Consider the following 22,497-nt stretch of genomic DNA (forward strand, 5'->3'; position numbering starts at 1 on the left):
GATATTTTCTTTCTAGAGAACATCTAAATTGTTCATTAAGATGACTGTCTGAATGTCTTTGTCGGGTCCAGGGGCCAGAGGGTCTTCCAGGCGACAGGGGGCACCAAGCGTCTCCTGGATTGGAGGTAGGAACACAGACATGTGAACTGTGGTGTTGATATGTCTTTGGCAACATGACGTAAGTTGGTAAACATTTTGGTTGATGTTTTTTTCTACTCATCCCTACTCTTAGGGTTTGCCTGGTGAGGTGGGGCCTCAGGGAACTGTTGGCCCACCAGGACCTTTGGTAAGTGCTACAATAACGTGTTAGACCTTATATACAAATGAAACACACATGTTCCAATATCTTCACCAGAAATAAATGTCTACTGATGACGTTTTAGGATAAGTCAACATTACCTTTTTGCTCTTCAGGGACCAAAAGGTCGAACAGGCCCTGAGGGGAGACTTGGCCAGAAAGGTCAAAAGGTCAGGTTAAGCTTCACCTTTCACCTGTCTTTACATCTACATATATAGTATTTAACACTCTGTCCCATTCTGACATCCTACCTGTATCAAAGGCCATATCATAATGTCCACTTAGTGTAGTATGTGATTGTAGGTCTTTCTTTTTGTCAGGGGTATGATGGTCGAAATGGGTATCCAGGAAAGACCGGACACATTGGAAGGAGGGTGAGAATTACACCATTGCTTATTCAGTCTCTCTTTTTCATATGTTAAAAATGTATCGTTCCAACTAATATGGATCTTGATTCTTCATTTGATTCTAAAAGCTGTTCTTGTTTCCATGTAAGGGGAATAGAGGAAAAACTGGAAGCAAAGGCTTAGGTGGAGAGAGAGGAGAAAAGGTCAGTAATCACTATTGACCGTGAGAAACTCTGGCCTGATTTTGCATTCGCCATAACATACAGTATAATGTTTCTTCACCTTGATAATATTTTTCAGTGGTGAGAGTTTGTGTAAGGTCAATGGGGCATCAGATTTTAATCAGGATTTGACCTTTCTATGGCCTACAGGGAAAGAGGGGAGATTTTGGTTCAACCGGGCCTCCAGGACGACAAGGGCCTTACGTAAGTTATTTGATCTGTTTTGGAAAGGCACTTTTCAATGCCAGGAGGATTAGCTCTATAACTCAATCACTGGGTCCCCAAAACTCAGGAAATAACTTCCCTTGTTTCTCTCAAAGGGGACACCTGGCTTACAAGGAGAGAAGGGTCTAATGGGTGGACCAGGTATAGAGGTAAGACCTTGACTGAAGCCTCAACAGGATTACGATATGATTGAAGAAGTACAGCACTTTGAGCTCATTTTATGTGACACTAATATATTTCCCCTAAACTTACAGGGAGAGAAGGGGAAGATGGGACTAACAGGTCCTCCTGGAGGTCAGGGGTTGAAGGTACTTTTGATCTCATTTATCCCAAGAAGCGTATTACACTCGAGTCAGATGTACTACAATTTTTTATGTAGATTCACTATGGAAGCATTTTGCCTCCATCATTCCTTTGTTCATATCCCTATACATTTCCTGTATGTAATAATGGACCCAGTTCCATGATGTATTGAGTCAGTCGAGTGTTTGTTTCAGGGGACACAAGGTCCTTTGGGACAGACAGGGAGGGCTGGCCTAAAAGGAGAACAGGTAAGATGCACCTTCTAGTATCTGTCCGTCTAGTGTGTTCCGACTCAGTGTTCTGTTAAGTATTCATCATTAATCGTGGCATTGCTATTGAGTTGTATTGACAGTGATTTATGTGTTCTGTCTTTGTAGGGAGACATTGGTCCTCATGGGGAATGGGGGACCCCAGGTCTACCTGGAATGCCTGTAAGTTGTCCTTTTTCAGAAATATGGTACTGTATTTCCCTTGTATTTCTGAAAATATACTAAACGTACTTATACAGAGAAAAAGTAAATGCTAATGTGATGAATTTTCTCTTTTTATAGGGTTTGTTTGGAGAAAAGGTATGTGTATAACAGTTCTCTAAATACAAATACACACATTTGTTCTGTTTTTTATGCATACCTTTGTGTCTTGTCAATTAATTATTTGGAGATTGGGGGATTGACTGAGGGCACTGACTAAATGTGCCTAATTGTCAGGGTCTAAAAGGATTTGCTGGAACAGCAGGTCCTGTTGGAGTGAGAGGCCTGCCTGTGAGTATGACCCTACTCACATCACAAAACATTACAGTACCAGCCACTTTACATCTGTTTAATGAAATCAAAATAATTCCTGACCCAATCTGGCAACCCAGGGCAATGAGATTAACTTTCATATTGTGTTTGTTTTTCCTTGTTTATGTCAGGGCCTCCCTGGACCTCCTGGCCCCCCTGGAACCTCTCTGAATCTCACTCTGGCACAACTCAAGGTAAGTCGTTGGTAATCTATCCAAGCACATCCAAATACTTCCATTTTGAAACTAAAGCCATTTCAGCAGATTTAGCCATTACTATTTATATTACAACACCTCCTTGTTTCACCCCCTGCCTGATCAGGACCTCATGTACCTGTCAGACAAGCCCAACTACCTCCTGATCCAGACTCTGCTGGATTTATTGCACCAAGACCTGCGCTCGCTCATAGATCCACCAGACGGCACCAAAGAACACCCGGCTACCACCTGCTTGGAGCTCTGGCTCTCCCAGCCCAACTTCACTAACGGTATGGGCTTCTTCCACAATGTGAAGACTTCTCCGTTATATTCTAATACCACAATATTGGTATCAGATATTTTAAAGCATCTTAAATGTACAATATGCTTATTGGATTTGTGTGGGACTGGTTGTACAGCAGCAGAGAGATTGAACCCTGCTCAGTTTCTGATGTAAAGGTTGTTACATGTTCCAGGGATGTATTACATTGATCCTAACCAGGGCAGCCCAGCTGATGCCCTTCTGGTGTACTGTGACTTCACTGCAGCACCAAAGACCTGTCTGTCTCCGCTCCAGCCTCAGGTCCTTCCACACACACTTCTGGCTCTGGGACCCACTGAACTATAGATCTTATATAATGTGGTAATAAAATATGCTAAATGTATGTAATAACATATGAAATACATTCGAACTTCAGGTGCCAGTAAAAGCATGGCTGAAGGATTCTGGGACAAATAACTCATTTCATTGGTTGAGTTCAAAGGAAAAAGGCTTTCAGGTAAGCCTCAAATCCAATCATGATTCTCAAATCGAATCAAATCAAAGTTTATTTGTCATATGCAAATGATACATGTGATGTACACAGTACAATGAAATTCTTTTGTGTTTCTGGTTTGATTTCCTTCCATCCATGCCCTCTCCCAGTTTGAGTATCTAGGACCTGACGTGGTGCAGATGAGATTCCTGAGGTTGAACAGCAGGCTCACCAGTCAGAACATCACATACTCCTGCCAGCCTGGGAACATACAGGGACCAGGCGAAAGAGAGGTGAAGTTCCTGGCAGACACACAAAGACAGAGTTACCTGGGGACATTACAAGATTGCGTGGTATGTTTTTAGACTACCCTATAATGATTACCATGTACTGTATTAGATTATGGTGGTGGTGGTGGTGGTGAGGAGAGGAGGCTGTTGAGGGATGGTGAAGAGAGTCACTTCAATACTTAATGTACTTTGTGTTTCTCTTGGCAGCCCTCTGAGGAGCTGCATTCCGGAGGCCTTCGTGAGGCGGTGTTCCAGTTTGAGAGTGAGGACTTGGATCTGCTTCCCCTGAGAGATCTGGCAGTGTTCGGCAGCAGTGACCTCACACAGGAGTTTGGATTCACTGTTGGGCCTGTGTGCTTCAGCTAAAGGAAGAGAGACACTCTCTAAGGACTGCTAAGAGCAGAGACAACAATGAGACAACCACCAGCCAGTGGGGAAATGACCCAGAGAAATGGGAGAGAAACAGATACAAAGAAAGACATCAGCATCTCTCCTCTTCTCATGACATTCTTGTTTATTGCTAAGACAAAGTAGACGTACCAACCAACAGGAAAAAGTGTCTATTTTCTCTATCCAAAGGTTGACCAGTTTCAAATATGAACTGGTTAGTCTATCCATTTTCAGAGACCAGTGATATTCTTGAGAGAAATGATCTTTGTATTTTGTTTACACTGATTTCACTGATTTCATTTGTGATATTGAAACATGCTTATTTATGTAATTGGTTTAAATGACCGAGGTTTCTTTAAATGCTAAAGGTTGCTATAATTATTTTTTCACGTTACCCATACTTAATTCAGGTATGTTCTTGATGAAGAGCACTGTGGTTTACACATTAACCTTCACTGCTGCAATTTAACAATGTGTCGCAAATTGGAGACATAGCTAAATCTCTATTTTATGAGCTCCGTGCTCACTCTACATCATTATATACACACTATACCCTTACATCTGCAGTTAGAAACTAAGAAACATTCCAATATTGATCCCTTGGTCAAAAACCAGGAAGACTAATAATATTACGACAATTAGGAACTATGACAATGAATTCTGTCTGGTGATAATATTGTATGCATTATTGCATCACCTGATAGATGCAGTAACCTAATCACCATTTCTACCATTTGTGAAATTGTGATGTTTTGATTTCTGTTGATACAGAGGAACAATGCAGTACTGTAAAAAAAAATGTGTTTTTACGTTTTTCTTCAGTTTCATCTTTGTTTCAAGATATGTATTTAATTGTGATTTACTTAATTTATATGCTGGCCATTTTCTTTGATGTTTTTCTTTTTAAGTTTGAATAAATAGCAATCATTCATATTGTCATGTTTTGTATTGTGCCCCCGAGATACTAGTACTTTTGTTGTTAGACTGAAATGTATGAATAAATGAAGGGACTGTACTAATTAATTCCTAATTAATTGGTATTGTCACATGGAATATTACACACAATTTATTGAGCACCCAAACAAGTTGAAAATAAGCTATTTTATTTTCAGTCAAACTTGAAACAATTGAAAACGATGTGATTTGACTAGATTCGAATGAAAATGAACTACTGATGTTTCATTCAAAGTAATCGGACGAAGTGTTGATTTGAGAGAAAGGCGTGTATTTACAATGTATCATCCTCAGACTTGTATCAACGAATGTATTTTGTTGCTTCCGCTCTGTTCGGTCAGGTTACTTTTTCTAGCACTGAGCGCGTGGCATGTATAGATATTGCATTGCTGCTCTTGGGTAGAGAATCGGTCTCTTGAAGGTATGCAATCATTTTAAACGAACACTTCCCGTTTTCCTGTTAGACATGCTCCTCGTTTGTAGTAAATTAACTTTACTCGTGTAACTGCTTGTTTTTAGGCTGTAGGCCTCGTAATGCCTCGGTCTATAGTCGCTTTGTGAATCGGTCAAGCTTCGCTCAAGATCCAGGACATTGGAATTGTGAGCTCTGAAGAGCACGAGAGACCATCCACTGTTGACTAAAAGGTAAAGTACATGTATTTCTAAATTCAACGTCTTATTTTAGTCTACGTTTTGATTGTGTTAGCTTGCACATTGTTTTTGTTTGCGAGGATGTTTTCAGTCGTAATTATCAGGGGCGTATTCATTACGCAGATTCTGTTGGATAACGTTTCTTAAACGGAACGAAACGGGGAGGGACCTGCCTGAATTTGTCCAATAGAAACTCTTGTTTTGCTCCCGTTTGGTTCTTAAACGGTAAACTGTTTCCGTAATGAATATATCCCAGCTGTTGCGAGTAGACTTCGGGCATAGTCTCCTCTAGCTAGCAGATTGTAACGGGCTAATGTGACGCTCCAGTAGCCGTCACAGGATAGGTACTGTTTGGAGAAGCACAGAGCATTTTCGATCAGCCTTTTTTACGCGAAACATGTGTCTTCTAAAATTCCCGTGTCCAGTTGCAGGTGGTTCGTTTAAATTTATAAAATGCTCCGATAGTAAAATACATGTTTTGTGCCAAGTGATCCAACAATGTGTACGCAGCCATCTTGTCTAATTCAAATATTCTCTCTCTCATTGATCAAAACAACAGTGTCATCATGGCATGCAGCACTTTGGGGTGGTCATCCACCTGTCTCAATGAGGGGATTTGATTAATCTGAACCGGGTAGGCGTTTTGCACCGGATGAAAGTTGATTGCGTTCACTTTGGAACCGGGCTGCTCCCAGGCATGAACAAGGCGCCCTGTTCAAAGCCCACAGTCTGCTCAACACAAACGTGACGTAATGAGTAGTATTTTGTGTTTTCTCATGCAAAAGTGATTTGCTTTTGAAAATAAACACTTTATCTGCCTTCCCAATGAATGGATGTTCCCCAATGTTGGAAGGGGGCCTGAGTGAAAAAAGGTTTGGGAACCAGTGCACATATGGGTGCACACAGTGTTGAGAACCAGCTGAGCACTCGCTCATGTCCGGATTATGGAATCTATACAACACACCACTAAAGCTATAGAATACAAGTTGGCTAAGCCTAACTACAGTAATGGATGCATGAAGAGTGTGTCCCTACGCCAAACAGTACCTACCCTGAGAATCACGTTAACCCGTTGCAATCTGCTAGCTACCTCTCGTCAACTGGCATACAGTATCTTAAAAGTAATTTCTTTCCTTTCGAAGCTAATTTGACTTGTTTGGGAACAAATGTAGGCAATATTTTCAATAGTTAGGACAATTGGCAGGCTGCAATAAGGAAAGACCGTGACAATAATGTAAATATAATAATAATATATGCCATTTAACAGACACTTTTATCCAAAGCGACTTAGTCATGTGTGTACATTTTACGTATGGGTGGTCCCGGAAATCGAACCCACTGCCCTGACATTACAAGCGCCATGCTCTACCAACTGAGCTACAAAGGACCACTCAAGTACTCACTAACAATAATTGGCTGTGATTGACAGGAATATTTTCAAGCATGTCATAATTATCAATAAAAGGTTTGTAAACGAAACTGCATTGCTTTGTTTTCAGATATTATGCTTTATTTGTCAATTGAAACAAAATCATAATTGTATGCTATAACCTACAAACATTTAGTCCTATTTATGTGTCCTCAATATTCATTCATTTGGTCTAATAAAGCACATCTCTCTACAGTTGAGTTTGTATAATTCGAGAGGGGAGTTTGTGTTGCCTCTGCTGTAATTTCTCATTTACAGCCTACTTTCCTCCTCTAGCATAGAGTCTATGACTTCACTGTGGGGTAGGCTGGAGACATGCACTCACCATCAAGGAAGGACTTTGTGTCTTTAACCTTTACTGGAAGTGGCAACTATAACAGCAAACAGTGGAGAAGACAGTCCTGCTGGAGGGTGAGTGAGTGCTGAAGGAAGTCAACCAACCTACTTATCTTAATCACAAACTCTGATCTGATGACTTACTATGTATGCTTTACAGTTGATTGATAGACTATACTATATATCCCACTGAATGTTTTATACCGCAAATATAGCATGACATTTTTTATGATTTACTAACTTGAATGAAAAAATGCCCCGAGACACAATTATCATCATATCCATAATATCATGTGATTGTCACTCCAACAGAAAATGACTAGCTCTCAGACCTGTCAATCTGTGGAGTTATGACACCAGGATGGTGATGTTTATCCGAAGGATATGACAATGCAGTGCCTCTGTATAGTACGTAGCAGCATGGTACTGACAGTCGATCAGACGTGTTGCACTGTGTGTGACATTCAGTGGTTGTTCTGGATTTATTTCTTAGTGTGACTTTCTCTCCTGACAGACAAGCTGGTGCAATCAATTGTAGCTGAGTTTTGGTGTTATTTACTCTGTGCTTACTGCTTTGCCATTTTCTATCTCATCCAATTTGCACCCATTTCTCCATAGAAATGGAAACAGTTATCCAGATTGCAGCGCAACCTCATCCTCTTCACCGTGGCTCTCATGTTAGTTTGTGGGATTGCCACTTACCCCGCTGTCACAGAACACTTCAGAGGTAAGGCCAGCAAAAAAATGTAATTGTTATGGTGGTGGTGGTGACTCTGTTTTTGAGGCACCAGAGTCTGAACACCCTCCCCTATGTATCTCCCCAGGCCTTACTGTTGTTGTGAAGGAGGATGAGGGCCATGTTCTGAAACCGGTCATCCCTGAGGTCCTACCTGAGCCACCTTCAGCGGTTGGTACATTCCACTCCTCTAATAGTAAAGCTAGCCTTTGGCTGGGAGAAATATGTGCAGTGATACATTCAGTAAGCAGTGTTTTTGAATTGAAGCACTTCCCTCCCCTTAACGTGTCTCCTCCTTCAGAAGCAGAAGAGGGCACCCCACAAGCGGGGGCCACCCGGCCTGCAGAACCGTCTGCAAAAGAAAGGCACCGGGTCAGATATCCAGGTGGAGGAGAATCCGATTCAAGATGCAAAGAAAGCTGACAAGGAAGAGGGAGAGAAGCCACTTGTTAAGTAAGACTAGTCTCTAATCAGTGGAGATGACTAATGGATAATGAAAGTCAATTTATCTCTGATACATAAGCCTTTATTGCATGCATGGGTTAGGGAAGCGATTGTGAGGAGTAAACTAAAACTAAAACTACATTCCAAACATATAAACATGTTTTCTGGTCTTCTCATCTTGACTGACACCTACGTGTGTTTATTAGGCGTGGGGCCTTGATTGAGGCTGACCAAGCCACTGAAGGAGGAACTGCCAAGGAAGCAGAGAACAAGGTAGATGTCCCAGCGGTTGAGCAAGAGGACCATTCACACGAGCCAGGTCTGTACCATGTTTCTACCGCTTCTCTCTCGCTGTGTGTGTGTGTGTGTGTGCGTGCAAACCCCTCCATAGCCCACCCTTCATGACCATTAACAACAGTTGTTTATTAACCACAAGTTGAGTTTGATACAGGGCAACTATAGCTTTGAGAGGAAGTGCATGGTCTGAAAGAGATTTAGTTATTTGAAATAGAAGTAATTAATTTATCATTCTTTAGATGGTAGCTAATTATCTTGGCGTGTGTGTTTCAGAATTTGATAGGCTTGAGGCAGTACGAGATGCTTTCAGACATGCATGGAAGGGATACAAAGAGTTTGCCTGGGGCCAAGATGAGCTGAGGCCCATCTCTAAGTCCTATGGAGAGTGGTTTGGCCTGGGCTTGACCCTGATTGATGCACTGGACACCATGTGGATCCTCAACCTCAGAGAAGGTACTTCAGTGTTTCCCCTAGCTGTTTTTAAAGCTAGTTTCCTGCAATTCTACACATTTTGCCATGGGGCTGAGAGAAATGGGATTGTTATTTCTCAAAGATATGTATCTCCATTATCTTTTCTATATACTTTATATCTGGTTTTAGTTGTTTAAGTTGACACTGAAAATGTTTTACCATCCCGAAAATGATTCCCCCCCCATAAAATAATATATATAGTATATTATATAAATCGTATATTATATACAGTATATTATTATATAAATTGTATATTTAATATGGAGGCCACAATTTAGCAGCACCACTGCTAAATGCATATAGGGAAAACGCTACTTATATTCATGATCCAACTTTTCTTTGTATCTGCTATATCATGGAGTTAGACCACTAAAGTTGTGGTTGGTCTCTTTTGGACAGAGTTTGAGGAGGCTAAGACCTGGGTGTCAACGGAGCTCTCCTTCAATAAGAACGTTGATGTGAACCTGTTTGAGAGCACCATCCGTATCCTGGGTGGCTTGCTGAGCACTTACCATCTGACTGGAGACACTCTGTTCCTGGACAAGGCTGTGAGTCACATGCAGAATGCGAGACATACAGAGAGCTGGCTGTTACTGTTACTGCTGCTGGGCCTCTGACATTTCCTCTTCCACTCCTTCTGCCTCTCAAAGACCCTTTCATGGGATACTGCTAATGCCGCTGCTGGTCTTATGATTTCTTTCGTGAAATAACTAGTTTTTCTGTGGGAGGGGGTCTGGCTAGGGAAACATATTGATCGGCCTTCTGTTGTTCTTTTGATGACCCTGCAGAAAGATATAGGAACGAGGTTAATGCCTGCCTTCAACACACCGTCCAAGATCCCCTACTCAGATGTGAACATTGGAAAGGGTACGGCCCACCCCCCTCGATGGACGTCGGACAGCACTGTTGCTGAGGTCACCAGCATCCAGCTAGAGTTTAGGGAGCTGAGTCGCCTCACTCAGGACACACGCTACCGGGTAATATTCATAAGCAATGTTCTAGTGAAAGGACTGGATTAATGTCAGCCTTTTGGACAACGTTTGATTCCACAGCACTTTATCAATAATCTCTGACAACACTTTAAGCTAGAATCCTTAGTTGCTACATCAATTTCTGGACTTATAGATTAATGATGTATACCTAATTTGATTATTGAAAAAGATAACTTATAAATGCCTCATGAGCTTAGTTCAGCTGTCTTACTTACTCCATCAGAACCCCAAATATAAGCTTGTTTTACTCCAATGTTTGTACATAAAGAAAATGTAAACAAACACTGTATATCCTCAACATGATTAAAACAATAATTTTCCTTGCATCCATAGTTCTGTCTATGAATTTGAGTGGTTACATTTCCCCCGGTGCATTCCTCAGCTTTGTACAAAACAGAAGCAGTGTGACTGCTTTGTTAGTGTTTCATTTACGGATTCTAGCTTTAACCTACATATCCCCCCCCACCCCACCACCTCCTTTCTCATCCAGGCTGCAGTGGATGAGGTCATGCAAAAAGTCCACAAGCTGGAAGGGAAGCAGGACGGCCTCGTCCCCATGTTCATCAACACCAACAGCGGCCAGTTCACCCATCTGGGGGTCTTCACCCTGGGCGCACGAGCAGACAGCTACTACGAATACCTTCTTAAACAGTGGATACAGGGAGGCCAGAAGGAGACAGAGTGGGTTTTCTAACACTTTTCCTGTCATGAGGTTGAGGGTGACACTAATTCACAGAGTCAGGTCTAGCCACTCGATTCCTACTCATCTTGTCTAGGCTCCCTGCTAAGTACTGGAGGCAGGCAGCAGAGTTGTCGCTGCTCTAGCTTGCTGTCATGTTTGACAGTCCTAAGCTTGATCTCCTCAGCTCCCTTGACGTAACTGACACGACTTAAACAGCCCGTCTCTCTGTTACCTGAATGTGGCTGAATGGCTGTATCACGCTGTGCACAAGACTATTCATGACTGTCTGGGAATATTTTCTTAACTTCATGCACAACTAGGTCTTCAGAGCTACTTTATAAAACATTTCTCCTCAGTTGGAACAGCTCTCAAAGACCCAGCGCAGCTTGAGGACTTTGATGCTTGAGGACAGATTTGGTTCTTGTGCTATGTTTAAAGTACTTGTTTAAAATTGTATTTTTATTTCATTGGCTCAGTGCTCTATCAATTGGCGTTGACACTAGATTATATGGGACACTTATCAAACAATAATAGTAAAAGTACCATTCAGCTGATGTTTCTCAGTATTTGTACAGTTATTAGCCATATTCCTTTGTCAAGCCAGTAGTGTTTTTATACAGAGCAGTACACCTGGACTGGTGGGGGGTACTGTTCTCCAGTGTTTGGCTGTAATGCTGTGTCTGTACGTGTGTTTGGCTGTAATGCTGTGTCTGTACGTGTGTTTGGCTGTAATGCTGTGTCTGTACGTGTGTTTGGCTGTAATGCTGTGTCTACGTGTGTTTGGCTGTAATGCTGTGTCTGTACGTGTGTTTGGCTGTAATGCTGTGTCTGTACGTGTGTTCTCCAGTGCTTGGCTGTAAAGCTGTGACTGTGTTCTTCAGATTGCTGGAGGATTACCTGCAGGCCCTGGAGGGAGTGAAGAAGAACCTGCTTAAGAAGTCTTCTCCTAACAGCCTGACCTTCGTAGGGGAGCTGTCCCATGGTCAGTTCAGCCCCAAAATGGTTAGTATACGAACTATGCACACCAGATGAGTGGGTGAAAGAGCTGTTTTCTCTAAATCAAAGGAACCTCAAGATTTTCTTTGGGGGAGGTTTGCACCCTGTTTAAGGTTGGGCATTTGAAGCCCAGTTTCACCCAATACTTAAATGTTTCCAATATCTCATGTATCGCTTTGATGAGTCAAAAAGGGTGTCAACCCCTAACCAGCTGTAGTTCCAGTCTTTTCCATTAAAAGATTGTGGGCTCTATTCTGCAACATGGACATTCTATTGCTCCACTGACTCCCCAACCCTCTGTCTGTCAGGACCACCTGGTGTGTTTCCTCCCTGGGACCCTGGCTCTAGGAGCCCACCACGGCCTGCCAGCCGACCACATGGAGCTGGCCAAGCAGCTGATGGAGACCTGCTACCAGATGTATGCCCAGATGGAGACTGGCTTGAGCCCTGAGATCGTCCACTTCAACATGCACGAGGGAAGCATCAGAGATGTAGACGTCAAGGTGGGTATACAGGGGTGTGTGCTTCCCCTGCAGAGATATTATTAAACAATACACTACTGAAGTATAGTTGGGTTTTTGACACTTTATTTTACTGTTGTGAAGTTTTTCATGGATATGGTCAATTTCCTATGTGATTGTTTCTCGTGTGTGTATCTGTCCTCTCCTCAGCTTGCAGACAGACACAACCTCCTTCGCCCTGAGACGGTGGAGAGCTTGTTTTATCTGTACAGGTTCACTAAGGACAGGAAGTACAGAGACTGGGGCTGGGAGATCCTCCAGAACTTCAACAAGTACACCAAGGTGAGAGAACAGTCACTACCCAGCCTAGACTACTGTTAATACTGTTAGAAAATTAACCAGCCTGGTCTCAGATCTGTTTGACGTGACAAGGACCATAGGAGTTGGCAAGACGGCACAAACTGATCTGAAACCAGGCTACTGAGAAACGCATTGTTAATGAGATATTCAGTATGTGGTTATTGAGTGAGTATTTCCCCAGAGATTACAGATCCTTCTCTTATAGAGTGTGTTGTGTTGGTCTGTCTCCCTTCAGGTTTCTACTGGTGGCTACACATCCATCAACAACGTCCGGGACCCAGAGTACCCCAGCCCCCGGGACAAGATGGAGAGTTTCTTCCTGGGGGAGACTCTCAAGTACTTCTACCTGCTGTTCTCGGATGACCCGGAGCTGCTCAGTCTGGACAAGTATGTGTTCAACACAGAGGCCCACCCCCTGCCCATCTGGTCTTCTGCGGAGTGAGCGATACACTAGCCAAGTCAACGGGATACATACACTACCGTTCAAAAGTTTGGGGTCACTTAGAAATGTCCTTGTTTTTTAAGAAAAAGCTTTTTTTTGTCCATTAAATTAACATCAAATTGATCAGAAATACAGTATAGACATTGTTAATGTTGTAAATGACTGTTGTAGCTGGAAACGGCTGTTTTATTTTTATGGAATATCTGCATAGGTGTACAGAGGCCCATTACCTGCAACCATCACTCCTGTGTTCCAATGGCACGTTGTGTTGACTAATCCAAGTTTATAATTTAAAAGGCTAATTGATCATTTGCAATTATATTAGCACAGCTGAAAACTGTTCTAATTTAAAAAAGCAATAAAACTGGCCTTCTTTAGACTAGTTGAGTATCTGGAGCATCAGCATTTGTGGCTTTGATTACAGGCTCAAACTGGCCAGAAACAAAACTTTCTTCTGAAACTCGTCAATCTATTCTTGTTCTGAGAAATGAAGGCTATTCCATGCTAGAAATTGCCAAGGAACTGAAGATCTCTTACAACGCAGTGTAAGAGATCTTCCTCGCAAGTCCTCAAATGGCAGCTTCATTAAATAGTACCCCCAAAACACCAGTCTTAACGCCAACAGTGAAGAGGCGACTCCGGGATATTAGCCTTCTAGGCAGAGTTGCAAAGAAAAAGCCGTATCTCAGACTGGCCAATAAAAGATTAAGATGGGCAAAAGAACAGACACTGGACAGAGGAACTCTGCCTAGAAGACCAGCATCCTGGAGTCGCCTCTTCACTGTTGGCGTTGAGACTGGTGTTTTGCGTGTACTATTTAATGAAGCTGCCAGTTGAGGACTTGTGAGGCGTCTGTTTCTCAAACTAGACACTAATGTACTTGTCCTCTTGCACAGTTGTGCACCGGGGCCTCCGACTCTTTCTATTCTGGTTAGAGCCAGTTTGCACTGTTCTGTAAAGGGAGTAGTACACTGCGTTGTAAGAGATCTTCAGTTTCTTGGCGATTTCTCGCAAATAAACTTGGCACGTTGTGTTAGCTAATCCTTTGGAACACAGGAGTGATGGTTGCTGATAATGGGCCTCTGTACGCCTATGTAGATATTTCATTAAAAATCAGCTATTCCCAGCTACAATAGTACTTTACAACATTAACAATGTCTACACTGTATTTCTGATTAATTTGATGTTATTTTAATGGACAAAAAATATGCTGTTATTTTAAAAAACAAGGACATTTCTAAGTGACCCCAAACTTTTGAACGGTAGTGTAGATACAGAAATACATCACAGCTCAGGGCTTGGCTAACACCAAGATATCGCATTACTCATTTTGATATATCTGTGACTCAAGTTTGGGTTTGTTTACCCTCTCCCAACTCCACAACTCTGGAAAAATTGCTCTTTTTTTTAAAGCCGGAATTTATTGTTCGTTAAATGATTGTAATAGCCATGGTGGAATGACAGCAGTGCTAGGGTGAGATTGAGCCATGGTAGCCTTGATATTTATTTAAAATGTTCTCTGTTCTCACCACATTGCTGGTGCGGAGTCTGTCTATCCTCTGATCATGACAGTTGTTTACTCTGAAGGAAGAGTGGAAAACATGAACCAGCCAACCTGTGTAGTTGGCTCATTGTGGTTATTTTGTCCACCAACACTAGAGAATGAGATGAGTGTGACTGAACTCCAAGCTGTCTTAGTCAGAGGCAGCAGAAGCCCGAGAGGAAGTGGAAGTGACACAATACTGGGCTTTACAGGAAATGACATAGCATTGGGATGAAACTTCCTGTGTCCCTGGATCATGTCACTCTCCAGTTTCTCAATCACATTCATAAGAAATTATTTATATAAAAATGATTTAATGTTAAAATCATGTCAGGCATAGAACAATCTAGTTTACTTGCATACTGTGCACCTTTTTGTGTATGGGGACAACAAGCACTTATTGTTGAATTTCCTTGAGTTTGACTGACTCCGCTGCTATTATCTTTAAAGAATGTCAGTTTTCCTATTTTTCCTTATCATTTATCATTCCTGTTGTGTGGCGTCAAATTAGGGCAAGCCAGTGTGAACACTTGGGTAGTTTAGTTATACAAATGTATTTGTGAGATTAAGCTGAATTTAGTTCATATATTTTGAATCGATTTGTAGTGTGTTATACTATATCTGAATAGACTGAATTGTAAATGTGGTTTATGCCACTGGAGTAGCAGTAGAACTGGTCCTGGTTTCCTAAAAGCATGTTAAGTTCATCGTTAAAACCCATATGATCCTAACGATGAACTTAGCCTTAAGATGCTTTTGGGAAACGGGGCCCTGGGCTGTAGATCCTATACTTCACCATCATTCCTGTAAATAGCTATATTGAATGTTACGTGATGTACACTTTCACTCAAATGATTCCATTTGTAGTGGTATTTTAAGTTTTTGTATTGAGACCACAACTCAACATCCTAAGTGTGAAATGTAGTTTTATTCCCTATTTCAATGTTCAGCTCTCCCCTCCTTTGGTGTTGTTTCACTTGTGCCTTCAACGTTGCTCTGGACAACATTATGAAACTATTTGGACATATTCATAAATTGTTTTGTTATTGAAATGTACATAGTTGATGTGAATAGTTGTGCAAAGATGTGTATTTGTTACATAATCATGGTGTGATTTTGAAATAAGGAATGCCATTTTCCAACTGTCCAACCATTCGCTGGGTATACTTCCATAACTCTCAAACTGTGCATAGACTTACAGTATATATATCATGAAACTAAGGGCTCTGCTTCCGATCCCTTTTTCACATCTCTGATCAGTTAATATACTGCTGCTCATTTCTGATTCCTTTTTTAAAAATCCTTCAGATGGATCCTAAACTTTTCTACACCAAAGATATCCTAGTTATTAAAGTAACTGGAATCTGGAATTATTCTACATTCATCATTCTGTTAAGAATGACAAAATAAGCCATTTCCCTATTTTATAACAATGTAAATTAAATGCTATTGGGAGATTTTGATACAGCATCTGAAGTCAGCTGCTGCCTGCTGGCAGCTCTCTGATAACAAAGGTCAGAGATATTGTCATGGTTAAGGGCTGGATTCAATCCGTATCGTGGAAGATCCGTCTTATAGCACGATAGAAATTTAAAGGAAATGTTCCCACATTCGTGGAGACCGCATTCACGTAATCGCTGCATTTCGGCTCAATCGCAAATGACCTTTACATTTTAGCACGGATCTGCCACGATATGGATTAAATCCAGCTGCTCTGACTCACTCAGCCCACAAGCTGTGGAGAACTACTTTATTTCAAACCACTAATACCATATGAAATAAGCCTACCCAACTGGGACCTCAAGGGAAAATAAGGCCTAGATTCAATCAGATTGTGTTAACCGGCGATAGCCAACATCCACATAGCTGATGTTTTGGCATGTCGGAGGTGTCAAATTGGTAAGTAGCTGCCTTCATCATTGTCACAAAGCCACACCTGTCCTACTCCTGTTAGATATTCAGACCGAGAAAGCGTAGCCTATAAAGAAACACAAATAGAAAATCATTCAGAAAATTAGGATTTCTAGCAGCCTAATGGAGGTGTAGATTACATCTCACATTCCAGTGTTTCAACTTGTAAACACGGCTGTATGGGCTTTCACTTAATGCGAAGTCTGATTTAGGTATAATGCCAGGAGCCGCTTGTGGATTTGACAGCTCTAGTGCAGTTCCACCTCTAACACCACCAAAACAACACCTATGCTGATGTCGGCCAAAGCGGATCTGATTTAATCTATTTTTATTGCAATATTGTACACATTTGTAATCAATATCAAATTGGTGAGAATCTGCATTTCAATGAAACTATGCGCCTGTGTCATTTGCAATACTGTGTATTTTGGGACACCCTGTGTTATGACCCTGCAATATCAGTGACTCAGCTGGAAAGTAGTACACCCATGTCGACTGAACTGTTTTTCAACTTGGGAATGAACATGCTAAACCAAATGCTGGGGGCTAATGGGACTAGTGCTTGGTTCTGGGTCTATAAAACTGTCTAAATCATGAACTTACAAAATGTGCCACAATGTCACTTGGTTTACAATAAAACTATGGACCTGCTTTAAATTTGTATAAATGTCAAGATTAAAATACTTTATTGAACAACCTTTTACAACTGTCACTGTCTGATTAAAATCCATGTCAAAGGCATTTCATCTCTCCTTCTCCATTTTCACCCACTGGGCGATGGTGTCTGACTCCATCTTACGGGCCTTTATAACTGATGCTGGATCAGCATCATTGGCCTCTCTGGGGAAATAACATTAGCATTGAAATGCAGCCATTCCCATGTGGTGATACTGTATAAGAGACTAATATTATAGCACAGTAATTGTATACTGTGTGAATTTACAGTAGTTGAGTGGAAGAAAGTCAAGTGAAATGTCTAATAAGTTCTCTCACCTCAGGTCCAAATGGTGAGCCCCCTCTGAGATGTTGATTGCAATCAGTGATGAGCTCAAGGACTTTCTCACCTACAGAACAAAAATCTTACAAGTGAGACAGCCTGAATGTATCACTGGCTATGTTTAGACAGGCAGCTAATTCTGATATTTTTTACACTTATTGGTCATTTGACCAGATCAGAAAAAGATCTGATGTGATTGGTCAAAAGACCAACTAGTGGCAAAAATATCAGAATTGGGCTGCCTGTGTAAACGCAGCCACTGATGAATAGCATTTAAAACGTGAGGGTTTAGAAAAGTAGCACTCAAATACATTTAATTCAGATCTTACCCCTCCATTTGCCCATGGGTCCAGATCTCCATTGGAGAAAATGATGTTGCTGGCCGTGGAGAGGGCTGATCAAGACAACCAGAAACATAAAGAACAAAACGTCACTGAGGAAACTATGGAAATATCAAGCAGACAAGGGTGGCCCTAGAGAGAAGTGGCCCTGTATGGCTACATTGGTAGAGCATAGAGCTTGTAATGCCAGGATTGTATGGTTTGATTCCCGCTGGGGCCACTCATACAAGAAATGTATGCACACATAACTAAGTCGCTTTGGATAAAAGCGAATGCTAAATGGTAATAAGGGTTCAAGAAGCAAGCCCTGTGTACTGTATGGGAATTTCAGATGAGCAGAGCAGCACACTAACAAAGTCAATTATTTAAGGTGTACGTAGTTAGCATCTGTAGCTGTGGTGATTAGGGGGGCAGCTCTTACCATCACCCCAAAACTGGGTTTTGAGCCAGCCAGGTCGGGGGATCACCCCCCAGCGCTTGGAGCAGTATTGTTCCCTGTGTTTCTCAGTGAAGGGCATAGGAGGGAACATGTCACTCACATTGTTGCTCTCATAGCACATCTCAATCTCTGTGCAGGCCTGAAAGAGAAGATATCAGTCTTTGTGAGAAAAAATTGCAAACATTTCCATAATTATTCAATTTTCAGTAGCTCTGCTTAGTTTTCCAACTTGATGAGCAAAGAACAAATGGTAATAGCTTGGTGATGTGTACTGTACCTGGTAGTCCCAGGCCAGGCTATTGAAGCCCAGTCCACATCCAGTTGGGTCAGCACATTCCACATACAGGGTGTAGAGGTCAAAGCAGGTCAGATCTCCTGTAGAGTTGTACACTATTCCTGTAGGAGATTTGACATTACATCAACAACATGCCAGTTGCTGGTAGACCTAACATTGCATTTTCATATGGAAATGTGAGCACCTGCTATACAGAGCATCAATTATAAAGGGATTTCTGGGTTGATTGGGTATATGGTGTATAGTGATTCTGCCTGAGGAGCAGCTGGGGGATGTGTAGGAGGAGCACCCTCTAGTGGAAACTGATATGAAATGCCTCAATGATACAAAAGTCAACTGGCAGAACCCTTGAAGGACTCATGGAGAACTCACTGGGCAACCCTCTCGCCTACTTACCTGCAGTGTCTTTTAGGGCATGCAGCAAATCAGCTCCACCCAACATGGTATCACAGGCCACCTACAAGCACAGAGTTCTCTTAGTTCATCACAAACATAGTATGGGTTGAACAACATAGTAGAGGTGAAATCCCAATGAGTTGTTATCTGTGAGCAACAGTACCTTGACTGGGTTGGCAGGCATGCTACCCATGAAGTGGGTGCTGTAGGGGTAGTCCAGCATGGCCATGAGGGTGAAGGCATTACGTAAGAGCCCATTCAGCTGGTGGATGTCCTTATACGAGGATGGAGTCTTGCACAGGGAGAACGCTGACTGGATACGGCCATAGTCTGATGTCGGACAAACATGCAAAGGAGACAACGAGCATTACTGTAATGATGGAAAATCACAGTGCTTTTACAGTGACATACAACCCTATACGTATCAGTGATGACATTAATACTTTGTAAAGGCACATTCAAATGATGAACCCATTTCTACGGGGGCTTATCAAATTGTATTTGTTACATGTGCCAAATACAACAGGTGTAGTCCTTACAGTGAAATGCTTACTTACAAGCCCTTAACCAACAATGCAGTTTTAAGAAAAATACGTGTTAAGTAAAACATGAAAAAAATAAAAATAAAAGTAACAAATAATTTCAAGAGCAGCAGTAAAATAACAATAGCAAGGCTATATACACTGGTTAGTTGAGGTAATATGTACATGTAGATAGAGTTAAAGTGACTATGCATAGATAATAAACGCAGCAGCGTAAGAGAGTGGGGGGGGGGGGGGGGCAATGCAAATAGTCTGGGTAGCCATTTGATTAGCTGTTCAGGAGTCTTATGGCTTGGGGGTAGAATCTGTTAAGAAGCCTTTTGGACCTAGACTTGGCGCTCCGGTGCATGTGTAAAGGATGTCATGCTGCTTGCTTAGCTAATATCGCTTCCTCCTGATTCAGCACATACCAAGGCTCAAACCGAGGACCTCTGCCTCACAAACACATGTGACCGCCCATCTAAAGCATATTAAGTCGTGCCACAGAAAAGCTAGCTATTCAGCAGCGCAAGTAGAGACACTTCAGGCTAAGGAGTGAGTTTCACAGATCCCTATTTGCTACACATGCAGACTTTACCTTCCATTTGAGCCAGGTCTTGCAGCCTCTGGAACGCCCCTCTTACAGCATCCCTACACTCTGGGGCATAGTTCTCAAAATCCTACACACACATAAAAAAAACATTGGGTAATGTTAACAGAGAAATGTAAAAATAAGAATGTAGAAAATGCAGAAAACCTAGAACTTTGGTCACTACAATCAAGGGACAAAATAAACCAGCTAATGTGAGACTATCTACTGTAAATCTGAACTTACGGATGTGACATCCTGGAAAAACTGTTTTGATTCCCCCATCCCTGCAGTGGACAAGATGGGAGCGCTGGCAGCCAGCGCCCCTGCTACAATGTTTGGGTACCTCAGTCTCATGTAGACTGACAACATTCCTCCATAACTGAAGGAGAGAGAGAGAAGACAACCTTTGTATGAGAGACTGGCCTCTTATCTCTACTGAAGTTGATGATGTCATTGTCTCATTGAGATTCTTTCTGATACTTTGGAAGAACAGAATTGGGAATTAATTGGATATGTAAAGAAAATATTATGCCTTCATTGTGGGAAAAGTCTATTGGAACTGCAATTATTTTGTATCTAAAAGCATAGAGTTTGCTTTGTAACATTTTTCATGAAACAAATTGGAACTTGCATTTAGCTACAAATAATAAAAATGACAGATTTCAGATCACTGAAACCAATACTGAAATCATTCAATAGACATTTGGTTTCCAATTGCCTGTAATAAAGCTCTTACCTTCCACCAAAGACAATGACTGGACATGCGGAGGCTCCTAGCTGCTGTTTCAGTTCTGTGATCATGATAGCATAGTCTGCTAGGGCCTGTTCTACCGTCAGTAACCCAACCTCTGGGATGTTGAACGAGTCCTGGCCAAATGGGAGTGATTTGCCATAGTATCTCTGTGGAGAGAAAAGTGGAACATGAATCAAACATTCAAGGTAACTGTATGCATCATGTTATAGCTAACAGCTCTACTTGAGTGTTTGACTGCCCTGTTCAAGGACATTCTGTAGTCTGGTATCAAAACAATCATAACAGAGAACTGATCTGAGCCTAGGACCTTTATCCATAAAGCGTCTAAAAGTAGGAGTGCTGATCTAGGATCTGTCCATACAATATTATCCTAGATCAGCAATCCTACTCTGAGACCCTTTGTGGATACGAGGTCAGCCTATTTCTGTGACACGGTTGAGTAACTTCCCCAGTTCTGTCATGATCACAAGCATGAACATGTGACACATTATGGCCTCTTCTTACATGCTCAGCAAATATGACCAGGGCTCTTTGCTGTGCTGCCAGCTCTGTGATGAATCCAGAGTTCAGGGCAAACTCCCAGATGTCTCCCTCGTTTCCTGTGTAGAAGAAGATGGGTCCAGAGCCTCTCTTCCAGTACTCATCTAGAAGGACACAGAGCATGGCAACAGTCAAAAGTGAGCATGCAAGTTGGACTGAATAAGAGAGACCAGCACAAAGTGTGCAAAATAGCAATAACAATGGATGTTCACCTGTGATTAGGTACCGTTGCTCATAGGTTCCATTACCCATAACGTTGAAGTTGAAGTGGTCGATTATTTGGGGAAAGTATTTCTCTTTAAACTGGGGTTTTGGGTCAGTGCTGTACCCATGATTCTTGACCTCAAAATAATGTAAAAGCATGAAATATTCAGAGGAACAAACCTGATATGCCTATAATGTAACATCTGAGATCATAAACATGCTAGAGTGAATGAAATAACAGCAGTCTCTCTAGTCTTAGCCATTACTATGAACACGTGTACTACGAATATAATTTGGTAACTATGAACATCGTTTAAGAAATGCAATGGTTGCTCTTGCATAAGAGAGCTAGCTAGACATACTACCAGCCATGCTCCAGACATTAGTAAACCCCAGTAACAGTGAACACTGAACGTCTGGGTAAAAAAGTCACCTGAAAACGGCTGTGTGTAAGCCCCTGCGTCTCAGAGTAGAAGGAGAGAAAGACAACAACGCAAATAAAACCCCAATTTGTCATATTGAAAAGGCTGTTGGTGAAAGCCTCTGTAAATAACTGTTTCGAAATGTTAATAGTCTAAATCACATGACATAGCTTCCTAACAGCTGATTTTGTTTATTGACCTCTGAACCCAGGCAACGTTTTGGCCGTGTGCATAGCGGAAGTTGTAGTTCTTTCAATCGACTCAGCTGTGAAGTCCTAAAAGACACCAGAGGGGAAAAACTACTAAATATTGCTGTTAAGGTATCGCATTATGGAATCTACAGCATCAGCCTCTCGTGGGGAATAAAATACAATAAAATACAATATAACTGTTGACTAATTTGTCCAGATAGATAGATATATAAATTAGATGTGAATGTTGGTGGTAAAACGTATAATATTTTAAGACAGTGTTAATGTCTGT

General features: G+C 41.7%; 3 protein-coding genes across 7 annotated transcripts in view; 2 read left to right on the forward strand and 1 right to left on the reverse strand.

The window, feature by feature from the left end:
* The window catches only part of si:dkey-61l1.4 (collagen alpha-1(I) chain), a 65,258-nt gene extending 60,514 nt beyond the window's left edge, over nt 1–4,744 (forward strand). For all 3 annotated transcript variants that reach the window (XM_029717479.1, XM_029717480.1, XM_029717481.1), the window contains 18 exons: nt 72–125; nt 233–286; nt 415–468; nt 619–672; nt 795–848; nt 1,017–1,070; nt 1,187–1,240; nt 1,346–1,399; nt 1,589–1,642; nt 1,772–1,825; nt 1,946–1,963; nt 2,102–2,155; nt 2,308–2,370; nt 2,498–2,663; nt 2,850–2,956; nt 3,072–3,152; nt 3,299–3,481; nt 3,626–4,744. In XM_029717479.1, the coding sequence (XP_029573339.1) occupies nt 72–125; nt 233–286; nt 415–468; nt 619–672; nt 795–848; nt 1,017–1,070; nt 1,187–1,240; nt 1,346–1,399; nt 1,589–1,642; nt 1,772–1,825; nt 1,946–1,963; nt 2,102–2,155; nt 2,308–2,370; nt 2,498–2,663; nt 2,850–2,956; nt 3,072–3,152; nt 3,299–3,481; nt 3,626–3,784 (1,371 nt within the window). In that variant the 3' untranslated portion in view covers nt 3,785–4,744. The remainder of the gene's footprint in view (nt 1–71; nt 126–232; nt 287–414; nt 469–618; nt 673–794; nt 849–1,016; nt 1,071–1,186; nt 1,241–1,345; nt 1,400–1,588; nt 1,643–1,771; nt 1,826–1,945; nt 1,964–2,101; nt 2,156–2,307; nt 2,371–2,497; nt 2,664–2,849; nt 2,957–3,071; nt 3,153–3,298; nt 3,482–3,625) is intronic.
* Nucleotides 4,745–5,073: 329 nt separating this feature from the next.
* LOC115164724 (endoplasmic reticulum mannosyl-oligosaccharide 1,2-alpha-mannosidase-like) lies at nt 5,074–13,152 on the forward strand. 2 transcript variants are annotated; one of them, XM_029717483.1, is made up of 15 exons: nt 5,074–5,183; nt 5,282–5,407; nt 7,119–7,253; nt 7,797–7,905; nt 8,003–8,085; nt 8,216–8,367; nt 8,565–8,677; nt 8,929–9,108; nt 9,526–9,674; nt 9,915–10,103; nt 10,609–10,799; nt 11,682–11,802; nt 12,105–12,299; nt 12,468–12,599; nt 12,853–13,152. In XM_029717483.1, the coding sequence occupies exons 3-15, from the start codon at nt 7,158–7,160 to the stop codon at nt 13,057–13,059; spliced, it is 1,917 nt and encodes a 638-aa protein (XP_029573343.1). In that variant the 5' UTR covers nt 5,074–5,183; nt 5,282–5,407; nt 7,119–7,157; the 3' UTR covers nt 13,060–13,152. The 2 variants fall into 2 exon arrangements, with proteins under 2 accessions (XP_029573343.1, XP_029573342.1); XM_029717482.1 differs by having other exon boundaries at nt 5,074–5,407.
* Nucleotides 13,153–17,164: 4,012 nt separating this feature from the next.
* Nucleotides 17,165–22,212, reverse strand: dpp7 (dipeptidyl-peptidase 7). Of its 2 annotated transcripts, none has more exons than XM_029717485.1 (13): nt 22,026–22,212; nt 21,601–21,724; nt 21,353–21,492; nt 20,831–20,994; nt 20,338–20,473; nt 20,101–20,182; nt 19,145–19,311; nt 18,982–19,042; nt 18,568–18,686; nt 18,273–18,429; nt 17,840–17,904; nt 17,507–17,577; nt 17,165–17,353 (listed from the first exon to the last, which is right to left on the reverse strand). In XM_029717485.1, exons 1-13 carry the CDS (start codon nt 22,107–22,109, stop codon nt 17,257–17,259), a joined length of 1,467 nt encoding a protein of 488 aa, XP_029573345.1. In that variant the 5' UTR covers nt 22,110–22,212; the 3' UTR covers nt 17,165–17,256. The 2 variants fall into 2 exon arrangements, with proteins under 2 accessions (XP_029573345.1, XP_029573344.1); XM_029717484.1 differs by having other exon boundaries at nt 21,601–21,730; nt 22,026–22,211.
* Between the last annotated feature and the right edge of the window lie 285 nt (nt 22,213–22,497).

Source organism: Salmo trutta, chromosome 27 (genome assembly GCF_901001165.1).
Source record: "Salmo trutta chromosome 27, fSalTru1.1, whole genome shotgun sequence".
Taxonomy (NCBI): Eukaryota; Metazoa; Chordata; class Actinopteri; order Salmoniformes; family Salmonidae; genus Salmo; species Salmo trutta.